A 22,429-nucleotide genomic window follows, 5' to 3' on the forward strand; every position below is an offset into this window, starting at 1 on the left:
GTTCATAGATTTTGATGAATGACTTGATCCCTTTACTTATGTTCAGTTCATTGAGATCATTTATTACTTCTCAAGTCAGTATAAGTTGTTCATGTGTTTCTAGGAAGTTTACCATTTCATCTAAGTTGTCTGTTTTTAAAATTTTTTTATTTATTATACATAACCGCATGCAAACACAAACATTCTTACCATATGATCATTCTGTTCTTGTTATATAATCACAGAACCTTGTTATATAACTCACAATATCATCACATAGTTGTTGTTCATCATCATGATCATTTCTTAGAACATTTGTATCCATTCAAAAAAAGAAATAAAAAGAAAACAGAAAAAAATTCATACTTACAATACCCCTTACCACTCCCTTTCATTGGTTACTAGCATTTCAGTCTACTAAATTTCTTTTAACATTTGTTCCCCCTATTATTTATTTATTTTTAATCCATATGTTTTATTCTTCTGTTGATAAGGTAGATAAAAGGAGCATCAGACACAAGGTTTTTATAATCACGCAGTCACACTGCGAAAGCTATATCATTATACAATCATCTTCAAGACACATGGATACTGGAGCACAGCTCTACATTTTCAGGCAGTTCCCTCCAGCCTCTCCATTATACCTTAACTAAACAGGTGATATCTAGTTCATTACTAAGAATAACCTCCAGGATAACCTCTAGACTCTGTTTGGAATCTCTCAGCCATTGACACTTTATTTTGTCTCATTTTGCTCTTCCCCCCTTTGATCGAGAAGGTTTTCTCAATCCCTTGAGGCTGAGTTCCAGCTCATTGTAGGATTTCTGTCCCATGTTGCCAGGAAGGTCCACACCCCTGGGAGTCCTGTCCCGCAGAGAGAGGGGGAGGATGGTGAGTTTGCTTGTCATGTTAGCTGAGAGAGAGAGTTCACATCTGAGCAACAGAAGAGGTTCTCTGGAGGTGACTCTTAGACCTAATTTTTTTTTTACATGGGCAGGCACCAGGAATCAAACCCGGGTCTCTGGCATGGCAGGTGAGGACTCTACCTGCTGAGCCACCATGGCCCGCCCTAGACCTAATTTTAAGTAGGCTTAGCCTATCCTTTGCAGGGTTAAGTTTCATATGAACAAACCCCAAGATTGGGGGCTCAGCCTATTGCTTTGGTTGTCCCCACAGCTTGTGAGAATATCAAGAATTCTCTACTTGGGGAAGTTGAATTTTCCCCCCTTCTCACCATTCCCCGAAAGGGACTTTGCAAATACTTTTTTATTCACTGTTCAAATCACTCTGGGATTTATCGGGACATCATTGTGGACAAATCTACAAAATCTCATACCCTACTCAAGGTTCCAAGTACTATGGTGTTCAATTAAGCTGTCCACATGAGTTATATTAGGAAATGCTAAGTTGCCTACTTTTTTTATATAGTTGTTCATCATAATCTCTTATAATCTTTTTAATTTCTTTGGTGACCATGATAATGCCACCCTCTTGTTTCTGATTTTTTTTTTATTTGCAGTATCTCTCTTTGTATCTTTGTCAGTCTAGCTACTGATTTGTTGATTGTATTGATCTTCTTAACCAATTTTTGGTCTTATTGATACTCTCTATTGTTTTTATTCTCCAATGCATTAACTTCTACTGTAATCTCTGTCATTTCTTTCCTTCTACTTGCACAGGATTTGTTTGCTGTTCTTTTTCTAGTTTCTCCAGTTGTTCAGTTAGGTCATTGGTTTTAGTTCTTTCTTCCTTTTTAACGTAGGTATGTAAGACTGTAAATTTCCCTCTTAACACTGCCTTTACTGCATCCCATAAATTTGATGGCCTTGTGTTCTCATTTTCATTTGTCTCCAGATATTTATTGATTTGTCTTACAGCTTTGTCTTTGGCCTATTGATCGTTAAAGAGCATTTTGTTTAACTCCATATATTTTTATAATTCCTGGCTCTCCATTTGTTACTGATCTCAGCTTCATTCCACTATGGTCAGAGAAGGTGCTTTGTATAATTTCAATCATTTAGAATTTATAAAGACCTGTTTTGTGCCCCAGTATATGGTCTATCCTGGAGAATGTTTCATGAACACTTAAGAAGAAGGTATATTTTTCTTTTGGGGGTACCTATTCTCATAAATGAAGGTTAAGTCTAGTTCATTTTTCTTATCATTTAGGTTCTCTGTTTCTTTATTGATCCTCTGCTTAGATATTCTGTTTATTAGAGATAGTGGGGTGTTGATGTCTCCCACTATTCTGGTAGAGACATCTATTACTCCCTTCAGTTTTGCCAGTGTTTGCCTCATGTTTTGGACATAGATATTTATGATTGCTATTTCTTCTTGGTGAATTTCCGATATTAAAATATAATGTCCTTTTCTGTAATTATATTTTTGTACATAAAGTATAGTTTGTCTGATATTAGTAAATCTACCCTCTTTTTTTGTTTTTGGCTAATTCTTGTGTGGAATATCTTTTTCCGTCCTTGCACTTTCAACCTATTTGTATCTTTGGCTCTAAAATAAGTCTCTTATAAACAGCATATAGCTGGGTCATATTTTTAAATCCATTCTGCCAATCTGTGTCTTTTGAATGAGGAGTTGAGTCCAGTAACATTCAAAAAGTTATTACTGTAATGGCAGTACTTAATTCAACCATCTTTATCCCTTGGTTTTTATTTGCAAATCTTATTTTTCATCTTTCTTTTTATCCTTTAATTTACTGTTTCCAGTACTCTTCAATTCTGTACTCTCCTTCAGACCTCTCTCTTCTTTCTTTTCTTTTCAGGTGGCAGAACTCCTTTTAGTAGTTCTGGTAGAGCTGGACTCTTATCAACGAACTCTCTCAGTGTCTGTTTATCTGTGACTCTTTTAAACTCTCCCTCATTTTTGAAAGACAGCTTTGCTGGGAAGAGACTTTTTTCCTGGCAATTTTTCTATTTCATATTCTTAAATACACTATACCACTGCCATTTCACCTCCATGATCTCTGATGAAAATTCAGCACTTAATCTTATTTGGTTTCCCATGTATGTACTGAATCACTTTTTCTCTTTCTACTTATAGAATTTTCTCCTTCTCTTTTGCATTTGACAGTCTGATTACTATGTGCCCTGGAGTGGGACTATTCAGATTTATTTAGTTTGGAGTATCTTGGGCTTCTTAGATTTGAATATTTACATCTTTTTAAGTGTTGGGAAAATTTCAGCCATTACTTCTTTAAATATTCTTTCTGGACTTTTAAACTTTTCTTTTCCGTTTGAGATCCCATGATGCATATGTTTGCATGCTTTGTGTTGGCAATCATTTCCCTGAGACCCTGCTTACATTTTTCTATTTTTTTCCTCCATGTGTCCTTTTTTGTCTTGAAATGTGGTTGATCTGTCTTCTAGCTCACTGATTCTTTCTTCTGCCTCTTCAGTTCTGCTGTTGTGTTCAGTATATTTTTAATCTCATCTGCATTTACTTTCATTTCCGTATGATCTTTTATTTTTCTATGTGTTCTTTCAAATTCTTCTTTACGCTCCTCTAATGTCTTCTTAATATCCTTTATCTCTTTGTACCCATTTTCCTCTATGCCTTTAAATTGATTCAAGAGATTTGTTTGCACATCTTTCATTATTTGTTCCTGATTCTCCTTCAACTTTTTTGTCTGTTTTCTTTGAGTGGTTCATTTCTTCTTGAGTTTCAGTATACCTTGTGATTTTTTGTGCTATCTGGTCCTCTGATAATCTTAATGGGTCTATTCTGAAGGTCAGCTTCCCACTTTTGTCTTGAATTTAGTTGTTTCCTGGGTTTGTATCAGGGCACTGCTTTTCACACTTGGATCATCCTCATTTCTCAGTGAAAACCGGGCCCTTTTCCTGTGCAGGGGATGTAAACCACCCCTGTTGGGCCTGGGATAATGTTTTGAGAGTCTCAGAAAAGCCTTATAATTTTACCCTGTACCTTCTGACCTGCCCAGCAGGTGGCACTGTTTGTTCCTGCAGCCCTGCAGCATCCGCATGCATCACTTCATTTGGCAAAACCTGACTCAGCATTTGCCATGGAACTCTGCCCCAGGCACCACAGTTTGCAGCCCATTTCCAGGCAAGGATTGAGCCTTGGCTGCTGTTTTCCTTAAGGGTGAGATGTGTACCAGGACTCATTGCTGGAATCCCAGTCTCTGTCCATGATTTATCATACTGTTTGTCCTTCTCTGGCCTGGGCCTTGAAGTATCCTCCCCAGTCCCCTAAGTCCCCAACCAGTAGATTTGGGCAGTTTTACCTGGCTTCTTGATGCTTTTGGGAAATACCCTCTTCTTCCCTCCTTGTTCCTCCTTCCTTGTTGTCCTTGAATATTCCACTTTATATAGTAGCTTACACCCTGTCATGGGTCCCTGGAGGCTTGGGTTTCTGTGTCCAGACATAGGTGTGGCTAGTTCTTACTGTTGTGAGAGATTTTATAGTCTCTGTCCCTGGGTGGAAGATGAAGAGGGAATCCCAGCTGCTGCCTGGCATTTCCTGACCTGTGTGAACTGAGTGAGGGGGAAGGAAATGGCAAGTATGGGATACAAGTTTCCTACCTAATATTTTTCTCTTCCTTAGGTTCAGGGTTTGTGGGATCTTTCACCAGTCTTTCTCTTCCTCCAGAACTCTGAGCAAGTAAGAATTGTCCTTTTTCTCTGCCGAATATCTAATCAGCAACTTTGACACATAGCACCTCAGCTCAGCTCTCCCAGCTCAGCTCAATTCTTGACACTGGCCTTAACTGAAAGCCTTAAGATTTGATACTGGCTCATAATGGAAGTGTGCTTTTCTTTGGGGCATCCTTCACTCAAAACAAGCTGTATAGAAACATTGTAACAGTTATCCTGAGATCCACCTCCCTGTGAAGCCATGTGACCACAGCTCTTAATTTTTTTCATCTAGATTAATGATCATTGATTCATAAAGATTAGTGTAGATGGCTTTTATCCAGGTGGGAGTGCATAACCATCCCATTTTACAGATCCCATTTTACAGGTGAAGATCCCTTTACCTATAAAGGTTAGGAAGGCTAAGAATGTTACTCTAGAAAAGATTTGACTGGAGCCTGTACTTCATGTTTTGAAGTCTGTATGGTTCTATCTTCCTGATTAAGTAGGTGACAAGGCTCTGTCTTCTCTGGCAAAGATGGGTTATTTGGGGCTCCCCAGCACTTGGTTATTAATATGTTCTAGCTAGTGGTTCTCCCTCAGGAGTTAGAAGATACCACCTGACTGACTGTAGACCCCTGGGCAATCTCAAAGATCACATGATGAAGAAAAAGACCAGACAAGTCAAACAGACAAGGTGCAATGAAGAGTGTTGGGGCTGGGCAGGCCATGGTGGCTCAGCAGGCAGGATTGCTTGCTTGCGATGCCAGAGGACCTGGGATCGATTCCCGGTGCCTGCCCATGTACAAAAAAAAAAAAAAGAGTGTTGGGGCTTTACCTCTAACTGCTGGCAGACTGTGGCCCTGGGGACATGGGCCCTGAGTTCTGGGTATCACCCTCATATGCTTTCAGATTGATTCATTGAAAGCACCCCCCCCTCACACCCTACCATCAGCCCCCATGTGATGTGCTTGTACAGCTGCTTCCATTTCCTGCATCAGTGGCACAGTCCTGATGTGCCATATGAAACCCTCTCCAGATAACCTTTTCCAGAAAAATATAAGGATTTGGAAACCATGAAATGCCTAATTATCTTCAAATGCAAGTGATAGAGTTACTTGCTCAGGAATTGTACCTGTTCTCTTTGGAACCATCTTCTACCATCTCTGATTTTTTTCCAGCTCCTTCACCTCTGTGCTTCTCCCCTCATTTCTCCCCTTCATTTCACACAAGTACTCACTTCATATGGTTCAAACATCTTAAGGTTCCTGTTTTCCCACTTAGTGAAGCCCTCACACTGCACCTCCAGTTCTCACCCCATTTCTGCACTCTTTCCCCTTATCCTCACACTCCACCTAAACCAGGACTGACTGCTGGAGGGCCAAGTCCTCAGAGGTAGGCTTCAGGGGAGAAGTTTAAAGGTCCCCATGTGAGGAGCAGGCTCTGATACTAAGATACACATGCTTAGGGTGATTATTAACTCAGAGCTTATATAAAGAAGAGGCCAGCCATAGCCTGGGGAAGAAACTGCCAGCAACCATGGCCAGCACGTTAAGCGCCAGCACCATGGACAGGCCCCAGGAGCCACCTGTGATGTCACAGCGCATCCAAAATGCTGCTGACATTTCTGTTATTGTCATCTACTTCGTGGTGGTCATGGCTGTTGGGCTTTGGGTACGTGGGAGCTCAATGTGGCTCACAGGGTGGACGCAAGGCATGGGAGGAAGGCATCTTAGGGAGGGAGAGGTGTGGGGTGACAGCGCTGGGAAAATGAGGCGACTTGCCAATTTCATTATATTTCTGTCAGAGCCATTTTCTTCTGCATAATATACATAATGCTTACACTGAGCTGCATGGGTTAAATTTTCTACTCATTATCTTATTGTTGAAAACAGAGCCAATACTGAGAACTTCAGGCTCATTCTGTTCAGCATTTCCAGTACTTATTGTCAATGAATAAATAATTTCTTTTTATTTTCTCCTTTATTTACTTTCCTTCATTATTTGTTCCTAGAACTGAGCAGGATGCTTAATCCAATTACTTTCATTCTTTCTTTTAAGTGAATATGTTAGAGCAAAATTTTCTTCCAAGCACAGCTTCAACAGTGCTTGACAACATTTCATTAAATGCAAGTAAACAGAGGAGTGGGCAGAGAAGTTGAGAAATATGATTTCTCAAGATCCATCCACCATAGGAATTTTATGAAACTATGATTTGTAAGTCCTTTAAATAATGGTACTATAGTGCAGCTTCTAGGAAATTGTTTCCCTCGTTGGGAGTGCTGAAAAAGTCATATCTGCAGCACCCTTGCCAGAGCATGTGAGGCATCTTGGGTGCATAAGCTGTGATTTTACCCCCTTGTTTCTTCCCTTTTGCTCAGGCCATGCTGAGGACGAACCGAGGCACTGTTGGAGGCTTCTTCCTGGCTGGTCGAGACGTGGCCTGGTGGCCGGTGAGTGGGTCAGAATTTCCTAGGAATAAATCTCTTTCATGTGTTTAGTATGAATAAAGGAAATTTTGGGAAATTGTCACAATTTCTGATGCCCAGTGGCTGCTGACTTGCTGGCATCTCTTTTCCTAAATCCCTGGCCTGAGGCCTCTGCTCTGTTTTCAGGAACAAATAGTTGATCACTAGTTATGACAGTAAATTGAATCTGGCACTGAAGGCTCCTCTACTCATATTCTGTTTTCCCTGTTCCACATCAAGGATCATGTGCCTTGGCTTTATTCATTGTACCCAGCATATTCCTTCTTTGTTCCCAATCCTGAGCTAATGATGCCCCTCTTGTTTGGATTAGCCTCCCTCATCTCTCCTTTCATCCTTCAACAGCTAGCCCAAGCTCCTCTTCACCTGATAATCCTTCTGACTCATTCCAGCCCTTCACTGCACATTTAGTCCTTCTATTCTGTGGGTTTCACTGGTAACATACAGCATGTTCCCCTGTGATGTGCTAATGGTGAGGCCTGTCCTACTCTTGTGCAGTTGGTGTATTCCTTGCTGGGTTTTGGTCTCCAGCCTCCTTCTTACCTGCCCATTGCAGTGGAAAGTAGATCTGGACTAGTACAGTATTGTAACTGCTCTGAGTATGACTGGGTGCTCAGTAAGTGCTACATTCACAGATCTACTGGCTCAATGAAAGTGGATATTGGGAAATGATCTGGCTAAGGTAATTAAACAGGACAACCAGTAACTGACCATGAACTTGAAATGTGTTTTTATTGGGGTGTCCAATCAGACATTGCCTTCTTACAACTGTTTCTGTGAAATACTCAAGATTCAACAAATCTCATAGCCACAAATGAACTCAACTCCATCCCCTGGCCCCCAAATGTGTGAACAGAAAATACAATTATGTAGAGCATGAGATATGGGAACACAGAGGAGTGTGCTTGAGGAAGGGGCTCTACAAGTACCCCACTCCCCCAGTTCTGTGTTATTGAGACCAGTGTTCATCTGTGCCCTCCCAAGAGTTCTCTCTCATCTTTGAGACTTAAGACCAAGTAAGCAATGTAATAGAAAGTGTGGGAAAGGGATGGATGAGAAAAGAATCCAAGGATGGGAGGATGGAGAGGGTCCTTTTTACCTGGCTTTTGGGTCTTTGAAGCTGTTTAAAGGGGCAGAGCCTGATGAGTTTTGACAGTTCTAAGCCAAGGAATTCTCAACTCAGAGTGGTGGTAGATGGATCCTTGTTTCCCTAAGGCAGAGGTCAGCAAGCTTTTTCCAGGAAAAGATCCAGTTATAAGCATTTTAGGCTTTGGGGGCCATAAGGTTTCTGTCACAATATGTAAACAAATGGGGTGTGTTATGTTTCAATACAACTTTAATTATGAGCACTGAAATTTGAAATGCATATAATTTTCACATTTCACATAATATTATTCTTCCTTTGACTTTTTCTAACCATTCTAAGTTTATGGACCATAGAGAATCAGGCAGTTGCCTGTAGGTCGTAGTTTGCTGATTCCTATCCTAGGGAGTAGTGATTGAAATAAACATCCCCACACTTCCATTTTCAAGAAGTCTTGTCTAGGCCTTTCTACTCTGACCCTAATCTGTTCTTTTGGGTCCAGATGGGAGCTTCTCTCTTTGCCAGTAACATTGGCAGTGGTCACTTCGTGGGGCTCGCTGGGACAGGAGCAGCTTCAGGAATCGCCACTGCAGCATTTGAATGGAATGTAAGTGACGTCACGTTTTCCTTTAAATCAACCCCATATTCAAGTATTTTTTTCTGGGAGACCATAGAGGATCACCTCTTCTTTGATCTGATTTCTAATTGCCGCTGATAGCTTCAGCCGGGCCGCGCGACCGGTACACTGGGTGGGTTTGGGGCGAGCTCGCAGGAATTAACTTGGGTAAGCTGGAGCCAGCGCTTTCCCCAGCCGGCGGTCGCGAGAAGTCATCACTCAGGCCAGATGCGGGTTTTAAGCTTTTATTGTTACACTCCGGGATGGGCCACCCGGGAACCCGAGGAGTGAGACGTCTGGGGTCCGAAGACCCCTGGGCTCGGACGACCCAGAGCGGGGTAAGCGTGGGGCTTAAGTACTTTCGGGGAGGGGTGGAGTCTTGGGCACACACGTCAGGAAGGGACAGCCAATCACATAAGGCAGGAGGCAGTTGCTAGGCTGAGGGCTTAGGTTAGGTATAGAGGAGTGAAGAGAATAACAGGAAGGCTTGCGGTTTAGTGGTGAGCTACGGAAATGGGAGGTCTACAACAAGAGGGGGAAGGGGGGAACAGAGAGGGGGGTTACAGGTACGGAGGGCAGAGAGTGAATGTAGAGAAGGAGAGAAGGATTAAAAAATTTTAAGCATGGCTAGGCTCCAGTCCCTGAGAAATATGCCACACTAATTTTCCCTTCCCCTAATCTACCTCTTTTCTGTTCTTCAGGGTCTTCCCCAGGCAGCTCCATTTTGCTTGAATTATTTCAGTCTTATTATTCCCCATCTGTGTGTGTTTGCTCAAGGAGTTCTATCCAATTCAAGCCCACTTTCACTTGACATCCTTGGCCATTTTAGCTTCCACTTGTATCTCTTCTTCCTGAGCTATCACACTGGGTGCCCAGCTCTGAACTAGATGCAGAAAATAAAATAATGAAAAAATCTTCATCCCTTCTTCTGGGGAAGTTGCATTCCAGTGGCAGAGACAGACATGCATTCAATGTAGTGTAGAAAGTAAAAGGGCAGGAACATGGACAGAGTAAGGGAATGCACAGGAGGAACATCTATCCTGGTCAGTGGGTTGGGTTTGGCACATGTTGGTGGAGCTTCCTGGAACTGATGTCAGGAGGATGAGTAGGAATTAACCAAGTAGGAATTAATCAAGGCAGAGACAATGTGGTTGAGAGTGAATAATTTGACAGCTAGTCACAGCTAGACTCTACAAGACTTTGTGATTGAGTACTGATTGTTCTATTATCATTTAACTTGTGGAAGTAATGTCTGTTTACTTAGATCCTAAGTTCTTTAGAGACAGGGGCCATGTCCCCTCATTGACTCTTCTTAGCGCATCATCTAGCACATGACTGGGCACTTAGTGAAAATGCTATAAATATGTATTGAATTACCTGTGTTTCTTTTCTATTCTTTTCTCTTATTCTTTTTAGTATTTGCATGCATTTGTGCATATATAGCAATTAGAGGGACATGTGTCTGTGGAAGAAAGTTGGATTATAATAAAAGTGTAAACAGAGTATTTTCAGATGTATTTGGAAAGTGACCTTGAGTCATTTCCACTGCTTGGCCCACTCTCTTCCGGGAGACATTCTCCCTTGTTTTACTTTCATAATATTGTGAACTCCATAATAGACCCAGTCACTAGAGACATGGACAAAATGATCTATGACCCAAGTGGGTATGATTAAAGGATGCAGAAATCCAGCCTGCTCATTTAGATCCATGTGACCTTGGGCTTCATTAATATTGAGCCTTGGGTTCCACCTCCATAATGCAGAATGATTGTGTTTATCATATCTGCCTCACCTGGTTGATATGAGAGGAACATGAGTGATATATATGAAGGCAATTGGTAAACATTACATATTAATGCAGTATAATACCACTGCAATTATTATTTGGCAATACATGAGGGGAACTGAGATTATTTCTTTCTCTTTCAATGTTTTGAGACAGAATTATAATGTTGCTATAACTCTTATCATCAAAGAGTAATTCCCATTGGCAAAGATTGTATGATCTTCCAGTGGTCCAGGTCAGTTTAGAAACTTTATCTTCTATTTTTTTATACACATCTTTAATCACATGCTAAGCCCCAGGACACCATGATTCCTGACTCATGTAAACAGAGGAAAAGAACCCAGAGCTACCTGGTGATCATTAATTGGGTGAAGTGGGACAGAATTCCAACAAACTTTGTTTTCAGATTCAGATCAGCAAATGACAAGGTTCACAATCAAGCCTCATTAACTTTATACTCTTTTCTTGGTTTCTGGTAGGCCTTGCTGCTGTTGCTGGTTCTAGGGTGGTTCTTTGTTCCCATATACATCAAGGCTGGGGTGAGTATCTGCAGTTGGCTGTTGAGTACCCATCTGTCAGGTGTATTTCATGCACTCACATGTTCACTCATTCATTCTACTCCATCATGGAACATTGGTACCCAGTCCTCATTGGCCTGTTGCTAGAAATATGCAAGTGACAAACACCCAATTCCTTCCCCAGCAGGGCTCCTAGTGTAGAATGTGACTAGAGAAAAATGACGAATTGATAGTGGTCCTACAGTATGACCCCTGTGGTGGAGGAAAACTTGTTAGTGGGACCAGCCATGTGCCTCAAGAAAAGCTGTGTTGAACCTTGAAAAAATAAGGGCCGCCTTTTAGATAGAAAATTGAGATCATGGAGATTCAGAGGAATGAATATATGGAAGCTGAAAATCATACAAGGTCTGGGAGTGTTTGAGGGTCAGGTAAAATTATGATTAAATAGGCAGTATACTTGGGAAAGAAGAACTAGAGATGGAAGTGGGCCTGCAGGTGTAGGTGGGCTCGACTGTGATGGTCTTGTATGTACCTAGATTAAAAGGTGTGCCCCTTATCCTCCTGGAAACAGGCAGTCGATGTAGACTTTCAGGAAGTTGAGAGTCATCATCAGACTCATGTTTTAGCAAGTTCCACCCAGGCAGCTGAGTGAAGAATGGATTTGAGCAGGAATCTTCTGAAGGCAAGATAATGAGGAAGTTCATGTATCTCATGAGTCTCTAGGCAAGGAAACAGAGGGGAAAGAGTGATGTGCAGGGAGTAAGGATAACAGGTTTGGTGGCAGATTAGAGGTGAAGGCTGTGGTGAGGGAGGCAATAAGAGCAACCCTAAGAGGTCAAGATAGGGAGCCAAAGTGCGTGAGACCATTAACAGAGTGGGGAAGTCCAGGGGGGAGACCAGGTGATGGGTGACACGGAAAACAGTAAGTTCATTGCGGAACTGAGTACGTGGTGTTCAGGTTATGAGGTGCCCACCGAGCAATGGGAGACTCAGAGTTGCAGGTTGCTCAGGAAGGAAAGCTGGACTGGAGTTACTGACATGGGAGTTCTTTTCTTCTGAAACATTGGTTGATCATCCATTCTGTGCCAGGTGCTGTGCATAGTGACATAGTTGTATCTATGTATGAGAAGCCTCCCCTTCCCCACTGGAAAGGGTAGAACAATAAATTGGGTATCACACGTGGGAAGATTCTGTGGTCTCAGTGAAAGAGTCCCTAATCCAGTCCGGGCATTAAGGAAACCTCCCTGAGGGGGGCCATCTGAGTGGAGACTTGAGGAATGGGCAGATGTCAGGTAGGCAGGATGGGTGAGGTGAAGAGTGAGTGCAAAGCCCAAAATGAGGGAGCACAAGGCACCTGTGGGAACGTGGTAGTGGTTCAGTGCAGATGAAGCACAGAGGCTGGGGCTGGAGGTGGAGAGAGGGGTTGCAGCCTGATGCACCAGGCCATCAGGCTGGGGCGCCACTCAACAGGACCCTCAATCTGAAGTCGTATATTTTTTGTAATTCTGGAAAATTATCAGTTGCTCACTTTTTCTTCTTTATTGGACATCAGTTCCATAGAACAAGGGTGTTCCTCACTATGTACATATTTTCATAAATATATATCACAATAGGAATGTATTCTTTGTGCATATTGTTATTTGAAATCTGCCTAAAGCTCCTTACATAGTATTTCTTATGTCTCCCTTTCCCTTTCTATCCCTCCTTTCATTTACCTTCTTCCTGCAAGTATCACTTGAATGTGTTTACTTTGTTATTAAATGCTTCTGTCTCCTTGGAATTCTATGGTGATTTTTTCTGCTTATGTGTATGTGTGTTTGTTCATATATATATTTCATATTTACATAACTGCTATCCTGCTGTAAACCTCATTTTTTCTCTTATTTGGCTTTATCTTTTACAATTGCACACTTCTATACCCAGGCTCAATTATTGCTTCTGGCTGCTGTTCATGCACTACCTTACTGATGGTCACCTAAGTTGCCTCCAACTCTATAGCAGGGGGACGGTATGTAGGAATTTTGGGGGGTGAAGGAACTCTTTTTGATCATGATTGTGGTGGTAGGTACCTGTCTGTGTACATTTACCAATCTCATAAATCAAAAGGAATTTTATTGTATGTACATTTTAAAATGTGTTTCTTTTTAAGTGTGGTGAAATATATGTAACAATATGGGAGCCCTATATTTTTTTGCATGATTTTTCTGTAAACCTCCAACTTTATTACGTGTATGTATATATATATATATATATATGCACAAACATAAAAATCATTTAGCCATTTTAAATGGACAATTCTTTGATATTAAGAACATTGACAATACTGTGTAACATTCACCACTGTCTCTTTCCAAACTATTTTCATTATCTTAAACCAAAACTCATACTCATTTAGCAGTAAGTCCCCTTTTCCCAATCCTGCTATCCCTGGTAACCTCTGTTCTGCCTTCTATATTTATGAATTTGCTCATTCTAAGTTTTTCATTTAAGAGAAATCATACAATATTTGTCCTTTTGTGTCTGGCTTACTTCACTCAAAGGTCTTCAAGGGTCATTCATGTTGCAGCAGGTACCAGCACTTCACTTCCTTTTATCCCTGAATAATATTCTGTTGTGTGAACAGACCACACTTTGTCTATCCATTCATCTGTTAAGGGACACTTGGGTGCTTCCTCCTACTGACTATTATGAAAAATGCTTCAGTGAACTCTGATTCACACTTGTGTAAATTTTTAAAGGGAATAATTTTAAAAGTGAGTAATAATACTGTGGTGATGAACATCCTTGTTCCTTTCTTCTCTAGATCTCTAAGAAAGGATTAACACTTTGCGGTAGGGACCTGTCCTCTGCATTGTAGGATGTTTAGCAGGATTCCTGGGCTCTACTCACTAGATACCAGGAGCATCAGACATTTTCACATGTTACCTGGGACAGGGAAGAAATTCACCCCCAGTTTGGAACTACTGCTCTAATCTCATCTGTTCCAGGATATCTGGGGATGTATTTGCATAAATCCACTAAGTGCTGAAATGTGTTCTTGAGAATGGCTACAGCTAGCTGCCCTCCTGCCTCTCACTATTATCATGGCAATTCCCATTTTCCCTTATCTTCACCAACACATGGTATTTTCTGTAATTCTAATTCTTCCTATTCTGTCACCAAAAGAGGTCTCTCATTTTTAACTCTGTTTTTATTTTCTATTAGAAAAGTTGTAGATTTAAAGAAAAATAACACATGAAATACAAAGTTCCAATATACAACCTATTAATATCCCCTTGCCTTAGTGTGGCACATTTGTTATAATTCAGGAAAGAATAATTTTATAGTAGTACTATTTACTATATAGTATAGTATATATACTATATAATAGTACATATACTATATAGTATATAGTATAGTCTTATGGCTTTAATTTTGTTTGTTCTTTTTTTTTTAATTTTTATTCTGGTAATGTATATACAACCTAAAATTTCCCCCTTTTAACCACATCAAACATATCAATCAGTACTGTTAATCTTTTTAAATTAGGGGCAGAATATACAACAGCTGTGGCAGCTCTTCTTCAGCCTTGGTGTTCCCAACAAACTGGGGCACTGCCCTGTCTCCATGGGCCAAGTACCTATATTTATTCCTTCTATTGCTGGTGCTGGGACAGTGGAGTGCTGTATCCCAGGATAAGGCCTGAGATGAGGGTGCTCAGAGGGCAAGCCGCCTGGCCAGTCTCTCTGCAGGTCTCATCTGCTAACTCTTTGCTCACCAGTTGGGACCCTTCCAGTTCCATCTTCCAGTTCCATCTTCAACATTGGGACCCTTCCAGTTCTATCTTCAACAAGCTCTGGATGCCATAGCCTCCTGGGTGCAATGACCAGCTTTCTGTCACAGAACTCACTCATGTGTTTGTGGCAGTGGCTTTGCATCTTGAAGGACATACAGTTTCTGGTCTACCTAGAATTCCCCTTCTTGTTTAAGAATGTTTTATAAAAATTTATTTAACATACTTTTGCACTAAGGAAGACTAAATCATGAGCAGAATTTTCTATAAATAAATCAGAAAGCTGCACTGTTACTCTACTAATCACATAGCCAACTTCATAGTTCAGTTATGATAACCACAAATCCCAGTTTTTTCTTGACGTGGAGATTTAAAAGATGCCTATAACAACTGCATATCCAGATATATATTTTCTATTTGTCTGCTTATTTCTTTATTATTTCATCATAATTGTGACATTCTTTATAAGTAATATTATAGCTACTAGAGTGCAAGATTATAGGTGAAAATAATACAAATACTACTGTGCTTTATGTGTTGTAGGTCTTCACACAGATCTTCACATTAAACCCCCTCTATATAGATGGTGACAATAGAGGGAATCAGAGAGATGGTCATTGACCAAAGGTCACACTTCTAGTAAATGCCGGAACCAGGGACAGATCCCAAGATTGATTCCAATGTCTGTGCTCATTCCAGCAATGCTTCTCTTCCAAGGGGTCCTGCCTTTCTCACCTCTGTATTCTTAAGGTGTCATACACAGTGCTTGCTGCCTAGAATTGCTTAGTAACCCAATGTACTGGGCCCTGGAGGTCACTCCCGATGCTGTCTGTCCATGCAGATGATGACCATGCCGGAATACCTGAAGAAGCGGTTTGGTGGGAAACGACTCCAGATCTACCTCTCTGTGCTCTCCCTCTTCATCTGTGTGGCTTTGAGAATCTCGGTGAGTTCACCTGATTTTGTGTGCTGTCTTTGAGAGATTGCCTTGATGAGGCAGAAGTGGTCAGATCAGAGAGATAGATGTGTAGACTATTGAAAGCCTTTATAGGTGGAACCATACAGATGTTTCAACTATCTAGGGTCTTGCCATCAAGTCCTTGTGGAAAAGCAGAAGCTCAGAGACCCCATGTTCATACAGTAATTCATTAACATTTTATTGCAGTAACATTAATCTGATTCAAAATTTCCCGTCTTAACTACCATCAAGTGTGCATTTCAGAGGTATTAATTGCATTCGCACTACTGTGCTACCATTACCCGTGTACGTCACCCCAACTTTTCCATCATCTCAACACAAACTCTGCACCCGTCAAGCAATACCACCTCCCCTTTCCCCTCAACCCCTGGCCTCTGGTAACTGGCAATCTACTATCTGCCTCTATGATTTTACTTATTTAAATATTTCACGTAAGTGAGTAGTAGAATTTTAAGTAGTGAGAAGCTCCAGAATGTGAACTGCCCTCCCATTAAGAATGGGAAAACCGTGAATGTACACCAAGAACAAAATATTCATTCAAGTGACAGCCATTTAGTAGTAGAAAAGAGGATTTCTCTAATCTCCTGCCTTTTCACTGCACAATAACCTCTTCATTGTCTTTGGCAGAGCCAGTCTGGGTTTACACTTTTATTTTCAGCTTGACTGTCTAACTTGTGAATCAGAAGAAAAGTGTTCTGCATGTTATATACTGTCTTTTATTAAATGTATTTTATTTTATCTCAGACTGCAAATTAATATTCAATTGTTTAAAAGCTGTTTTAAAAGCTGCTTTCCTTGGAGATAACCAATGAGAACAGAAGGAAGGTATTTGAAGATTCAGCAGCGTGTGTAAAAAACAAAGAAAGCCTAACACATTTGCTTTTCATGGATGTGTGAAATAATCTCCTGCAAGTTTTCAGGCCAGGCAGTTTTCTCAGCCTTAGTGAAGGAAGACATTGATTCTCACTGTGGCTCCTCCACTTAGCTAAGGCATTGTGGGAAATAAGGCCCCTGCTCAGATTAGGTGGTACGAGTCCTCCAAACACAGCTTGAACATTTCCCTAGCATTAGTCTTTTTTATTGAGCTCTGTGTTAAGAGTAACAAAGAGTCCTTCATGTATGATTCCTACATGACTATATGGGTATGGAGGTAAGAATTTTGCACATGAAATAATAAGCACCTTATGAATGTATGTGTAAATATACTAAAATGAGAACAGGATAGAGTATATGTGGACAAGTATAAGATATGTGCTATGGACACAACTGAAGGGGAGTGGCCCTACCGGTGTTGCCTTCATGGAGCAGGAACTTGAAAGAGGAAAGACACCATGTCAGAAGGGTTAGGAGAGGTGGAGGGAAGCAGAGGAGCCCATGGGTGTCTGAGCCTTTGTGCTTCCATGTTGCACAGTTCCACAGTTGGTTGGACTCTCTGACCTCCCAGTTCTTCTCTGACTCTGACATTTGCCATTTTATGGCTCTAAAGAGCATGAACAAGGTGCTGGGGCAAACTGACAGTGGCCAAAAGGGCACTTGGGGGATGGACGTCCTGGAGTGGAGTGTTCCTCGAGGGGGATGAGCCAGAATGGTAGCCAGGTGGGTAAGGTGAGCAGAGAAGGCCAAGAGCACGTGCAGGGTATGCGACCAGCTGGAATGATATGGGGGCAGGGGTCCATTCATGCTCTAAGTGATATTGGCAACAATTAGTCATAGGCATGACCTCTTGCATTCTTTATATTCAGATAACAGATTCTGTCCTGGTTACTCATTAAAGGATTTATTATAAAGAAGTTAAGACTGTTTTCATAGTTCTCCCCTGCCCCAGGTTTGGAAAAGTTCATCTTGTTCACTGGTCCTCAACCTCCAATAATAATAATAACAATATATCTATTATATATGAAATACATATAAAATATATTAGGAATCAGAGGATCAGTTGCAGACATGATGCCCCTTTACCCCTGAATTTCACTTTTCATTTTCTAATACATCAACTTCGAAAATTTCAAAATCGGGAAGTTAACTTGGTACAAACCATTATCTAATCTACAGACCTTATTCAGATATAATGATTATCCTAGTAATGTCCTTTATAGCAAAAGAAAACCTTGGCTCATGCAATACCTTTTTATTACAAACATTTGATAATGCCCCTTATCTGTCCTGAAATACAAATCATTTACAATGAACGTTTATTACATATTATTTCTAATCCATTAATTTAATCCCTCAATTGTAGTAAGTAAAATAGATGAAAGTCAAAAGTGTCATAATAAAATCCTGCATTTAAAATATGTACATTATTGGGCATGGCTGTAACAGATGACCTCAACTTATGGTTGAAGAATTGCCCCTCCATGAAAATCACTATGAATGAGACCTCTATAAAAGCAGATAGATGCAGGTATTTTTTTTTTACAGAACTCCTGTATAACAAGAGGCACCATAGAAAAAATAATTAACAAATTTTCCTAAGTTTCCAATTTTTAAAATTGGTACTGTCTTCCCTGAATTTACACATTAATTGCATTCCTGGAAAATTCAGTGTATAAGACTTGCAGTAAGTAGTTTTTATGAAACTTAGATAATCATGAGATTTTTCACCAACACATATGTCTTTTGGGATACTAAAATGTCAGTCCTTGTTTCGAATTTTTAGAATTCTCCCTTTTTAATGGCTAATATTCCATTAAATGTGTACACCATATTTGGCAGGTAGTTTTGAGAGTTTCTGCAGTCTTTACTGTTCTGGTTCCTTTCAGAACTTACTGAGGGGCTCTTGCACTCCCCCACTAGTCAATAAAGTACAACATCTTCCGGTTAGAGCTGCTGTTTCAAAACTGGCTCACTGTGTTTTCCAGTGAATACTTATTGCCAGTTGAGGGATGCCCTGTTCTCAGATCCTTCAGATGAGCTGTTGTTTCCTTCTAATTCCTTCCAGATGCTGATACACATGCAGGGCTCCTCTGTGGTTAATTTGTTCCCATGTCTTGCATTTTAGCTTCATGGAAACACCTTGTCATTTAGTTTTCCTGTAAATTAAGTGTGTGTTTGGTTTTTCTAATTATCTGCTTTGTCTTCGTTATGGGAAGTTTAATGAAGATTCACAAACTATGGCTATCACAGTCATCTCTTTCTTCAAATTATTTCTCTGTCCTTCTGAAAGTGCTTAACATACTTAATTAAATAAAATCCCCTGGTGGTAGTATAACAATGTGTTGAATAGGGAGAGCTCTGGAGTCACACTGCATGATTTCAGATGCTGAAGTTACCACTTGTTATCTGGGTGAACTTTATTAAATTAATTAACCTCCCTGAGCTTCAGTTTCCTCAGATGCAAAATTAGTATAAATAACAAAACTACCTTATAGAATGTGAAGAGAAGTGAATACTCTCAAGGTTTCAAGAAGAGCTTATTCTTCGCAACTTAAGTTTTTTCCCATCCTTCCCTAAAACATACCCAATTATGGTAAAAAGGAAAAGTCATATATACTTGTTAGAATACTCATTGGTTAACAAGAATACTGACTTCAATAATATATAATATAATATAATATAATATAACATAATAGTTAAATATAATATAATATATAAAATATAAAGATACCCCATCATTGTCAAGAGTGTTTCTATAATATTCTTGGTGCAAAGAAAGGTCTCAGGACATGTCACCTCATTAATAAGTGCTTCAATTGAGAGATGAACTAAGTGCTCTGAGGCTCTAAAGGAAAGTGCATGAAGATTACCATGCAAGACTTGATGGAAGGTATTGCTGTGGAGACAGCCAAGTGGGGTCTTAAAGGATAAATAGGAGTTTACCAGCAAAAGAAGAAGGCATACATTGAATAAGAAAATTCAGAGACCTGAGAAGAATGTTGATTTTTCAATCCTACCTGTTCCTTTTTCAGTCAGACATATTTTCTGGAGCCATATTCATCAAGCTGGCCTTGGGATTGGACCTTTACCTGGCAATCTTTATCCTCTTGGCTATCACTGCTATTTACACAATTACTGGTGAGTCCATTGCATTTTTTTTTTTTTTTTAAAGGAAAGACAGAGAGAAGGAAGGAAGGAAGGAAGAAAGGGAAACATCTTTAAACATTTTCTTGTTTTATTGTAATTTGTTTCTTTGTTTTTGTTACATGGGCTGGGGCCGGGAATCGAACCGAGGTCCTCCGGCATAGCAGGCAAGCACTTTGCCCGCTGAGCCACCGCGGCCCGCCCTCCATTGCATTTTTAGCTCAGTCATGCTGTCTTCTTCTGGTTCTGCCCCTACTTGCAATTATGAACATCAGTGTTAACCTTGCCATAACCAAGGTAAGGAAACCACTTTATCTCACTGTTGAACAGGGACAGCTCTGGAGTCACTGCATGATTTCAAATGCTGAAGTTACCACTTGTTATCTGGGTGAACTTTTTTTTATTAGTTAAAAAATTAACAACAAACAAACAAAACATTAAGATATCATTCCATTCTTGGGTGAACTTTATTAAATTAATTAACCTCCCTGAGCTTCAGTTTCCTCAGATGCAAAATCAGTATAAATAATAAAACTACCAGGTATAAAAAACAGAATCTACAGTGTGTGGCATAAGCACCTTGATCAAGGATAGTGAGGTGGGCACTCAGGGTAGGGAATTGATGATTTGATTCAGCTGCATTTTTGTCACCCAGATTGGCAATTAAGACTCCAGCATATTATCCACATGGAATGCAGAGTAACAAAGCAGTGTAGAAAAAGACTACAGTATGCAAAATGGGGCCCTAAGGAATACAGGATGCCAGGGCATGGTAGTAGATCATTAGTGGTGGAGGTGGAAAGAGAGAACTGGGGAAGTGAGTTGTGGGTGGCTAAGGAATGAAGGTGTATGGCCGGCTCTCATGAACCTGTCTGGAGTAGTATCAATACATGTGAATTTATGAAAACTGAACTATGCCAGTACTGTTGGGAAATTTAAAAAAGAAATAGCGCAATCAATCAAGAACAGTTCTGGAGTGATTTTCATACAATAAACATACATTTTAGAATACATGTTGGAGAAAAAATATGCTCATTTCAGGATGAGACTTCTTTCCCTGGGACACTCTCATAAAGGAAATAGCTGTTGACTGTGAGTCTAGGTAACCTAGGTTTTAAAGACATTTGTTGTTGTTATTTTTCATAATACATTGCAGCAAAATGCAATCATATAACATGAACAACTGTTTGCTAATGACAAGACAACTAGATGAAATGGACAAATTTCTAGAAACACATGAACAACCAACATTGACAAGAATATATAGAAGACTTCAAATAAATCACAACTAAAAAGATTGAATCAGTCATCAAAACCCTACCAAGGAAAAAAAAGCCTAGGACCTGCTGGTTTCACATGTGAATCTAACAAGCACTCCAAGAAGAATTACTAACAATCATACTGAAAATCTTCAAAAAAAAAAAAAGATGAAGAAGATGGAAAGCTACTTAACTCATTCTATGAAGCCAGTATCACCCTAATACCAAAGTCAGACAAAGATACTACAAGAAAAGAAAATTACAGACCAATCTCTCTAATGAATATAGATGTAAAACTCCTCAACAAAATACATGCAATCTGAATCCAGAAGCACATTAAGAGAATTATACACCATAAACAAGTGGGTTTTATTCCAGAAATACAAGGTTGCTACAACACAAGAAAATTAGTTAATATAAGACACCATATCAGCTGATCAAAGGAGAAAAACACAGTTGTCATGATTGATGCAGAAAAGGCATTTCACAAAATCCAGCACCCTTTCTTTATGAAAACACCTCAAAGGATAGAAATAAATGGAAACTTCCCCAACATGATAATGGGAATATATGAAAAACCAGGCCTAACATCATGTTCAATGGGGGAAGACTGAAAAATTTTCCCCTAAGATCATGAACAAGGCAAAGGTGCCTACTGCCACCATTGTTATTAAACATTGTGCTGGAAGTGCTAGCTAGAGCAATTAAACAAGAAAAAGAAGTGAAAGGCATCCAAATTGGCAGAGTCTGCTGAAGTTATAGGCACCACACAACTTTATACTGGTGGGAAGCTGCAAACAGACAAATGCCACATACTGGGCAGGATAGGAAAAACACAGAGTCTGGAAGCTTCATAGGAAAGTCTATCAACCTGCTGGGTCTCACCCTTGGGGAAAACTGATGCAAGTGACTCTTTACTCCTCCAGGGGCCAGTCTGTTCAGGGAAAATATGGCTAGGTTCTATAATATCTGAGGAGACCCACATTTAAAAAAAAGGCTCCATATAGGCAGGATAGGAAACAGAAAAAGAAGAATTGAACAATTCTGATCAGTTAAATAGAATCTATACTAGAGGTCTAGAGTGAGTTGAACTGAATGAAAAAGAACAGATAGAGAACAAAGCCATCCAGCAAGAAAATCCTAGGTAAAAGAATGAAAAAACCTCCAGAATAAACTAATTAAGGAAATCAAATGCCTAGATGCCAGCAAAAAAATAACAAGTCATACTAGGAAAATCAGAGATATGGCCCAGGAGAAGGAACAAACCAAAAGCTCAAATGAGATACAGGAGTTGAAATAGCTAACTCAGGATGTTCAAACAGA

The 22,429-nt window shown here is 40.1% G+C and overlaps 1 protein-coding gene across 4 annotated transcripts in view; it reads left to right on the forward strand.

Annotated features, from left to right (window-relative positions):
* LOC143683928 (solute carrier family 5 member 4-like) overlaps positions 1–22,429 on the forward strand; it is a 90,927-nt gene that overhangs the window by 11,665 nt on the left and 56,833 nt on the right. For all 4 annotated transcript variants that reach the window (XR_013175734.1, XM_077160418.1, XM_077160417.1 and 1 more), the window contains 5 exons: positions 6,968–7,039; positions 8,659–8,763; positions 11,038–11,097; positions 15,690–15,794; positions 19,736–19,841. Coding sequence is in view for 3 of the 4 variants with exons in the window: in XM_077160418.1 (XP_077016533.1) it covers positions 6,968–7,039; positions 8,659–8,763; positions 11,038–11,097; positions 15,690–15,794; positions 19,736–19,841 (448 nt within the window). In the remaining variant the exon portion in view is untranslated. The remainder of the gene's footprint in view (positions 1–6,967; positions 7,040–8,658; positions 8,764–11,037; positions 11,098–15,689; positions 15,795–19,735; positions 19,842–22,429) is intronic.

The sequence above is a fragment of the Tamandua tetradactyla genome, chromosome 5 (assembly GCF_023851605.1).
Source record: "Tamandua tetradactyla isolate mTamTet1 chromosome 5, mTamTet1.pri, whole genome shotgun sequence".
NCBI lineage: Eukaryota > Metazoa > Chordata > Mammalia > Pilosa > Myrmecophagidae > Tamandua > Tamandua tetradactyla.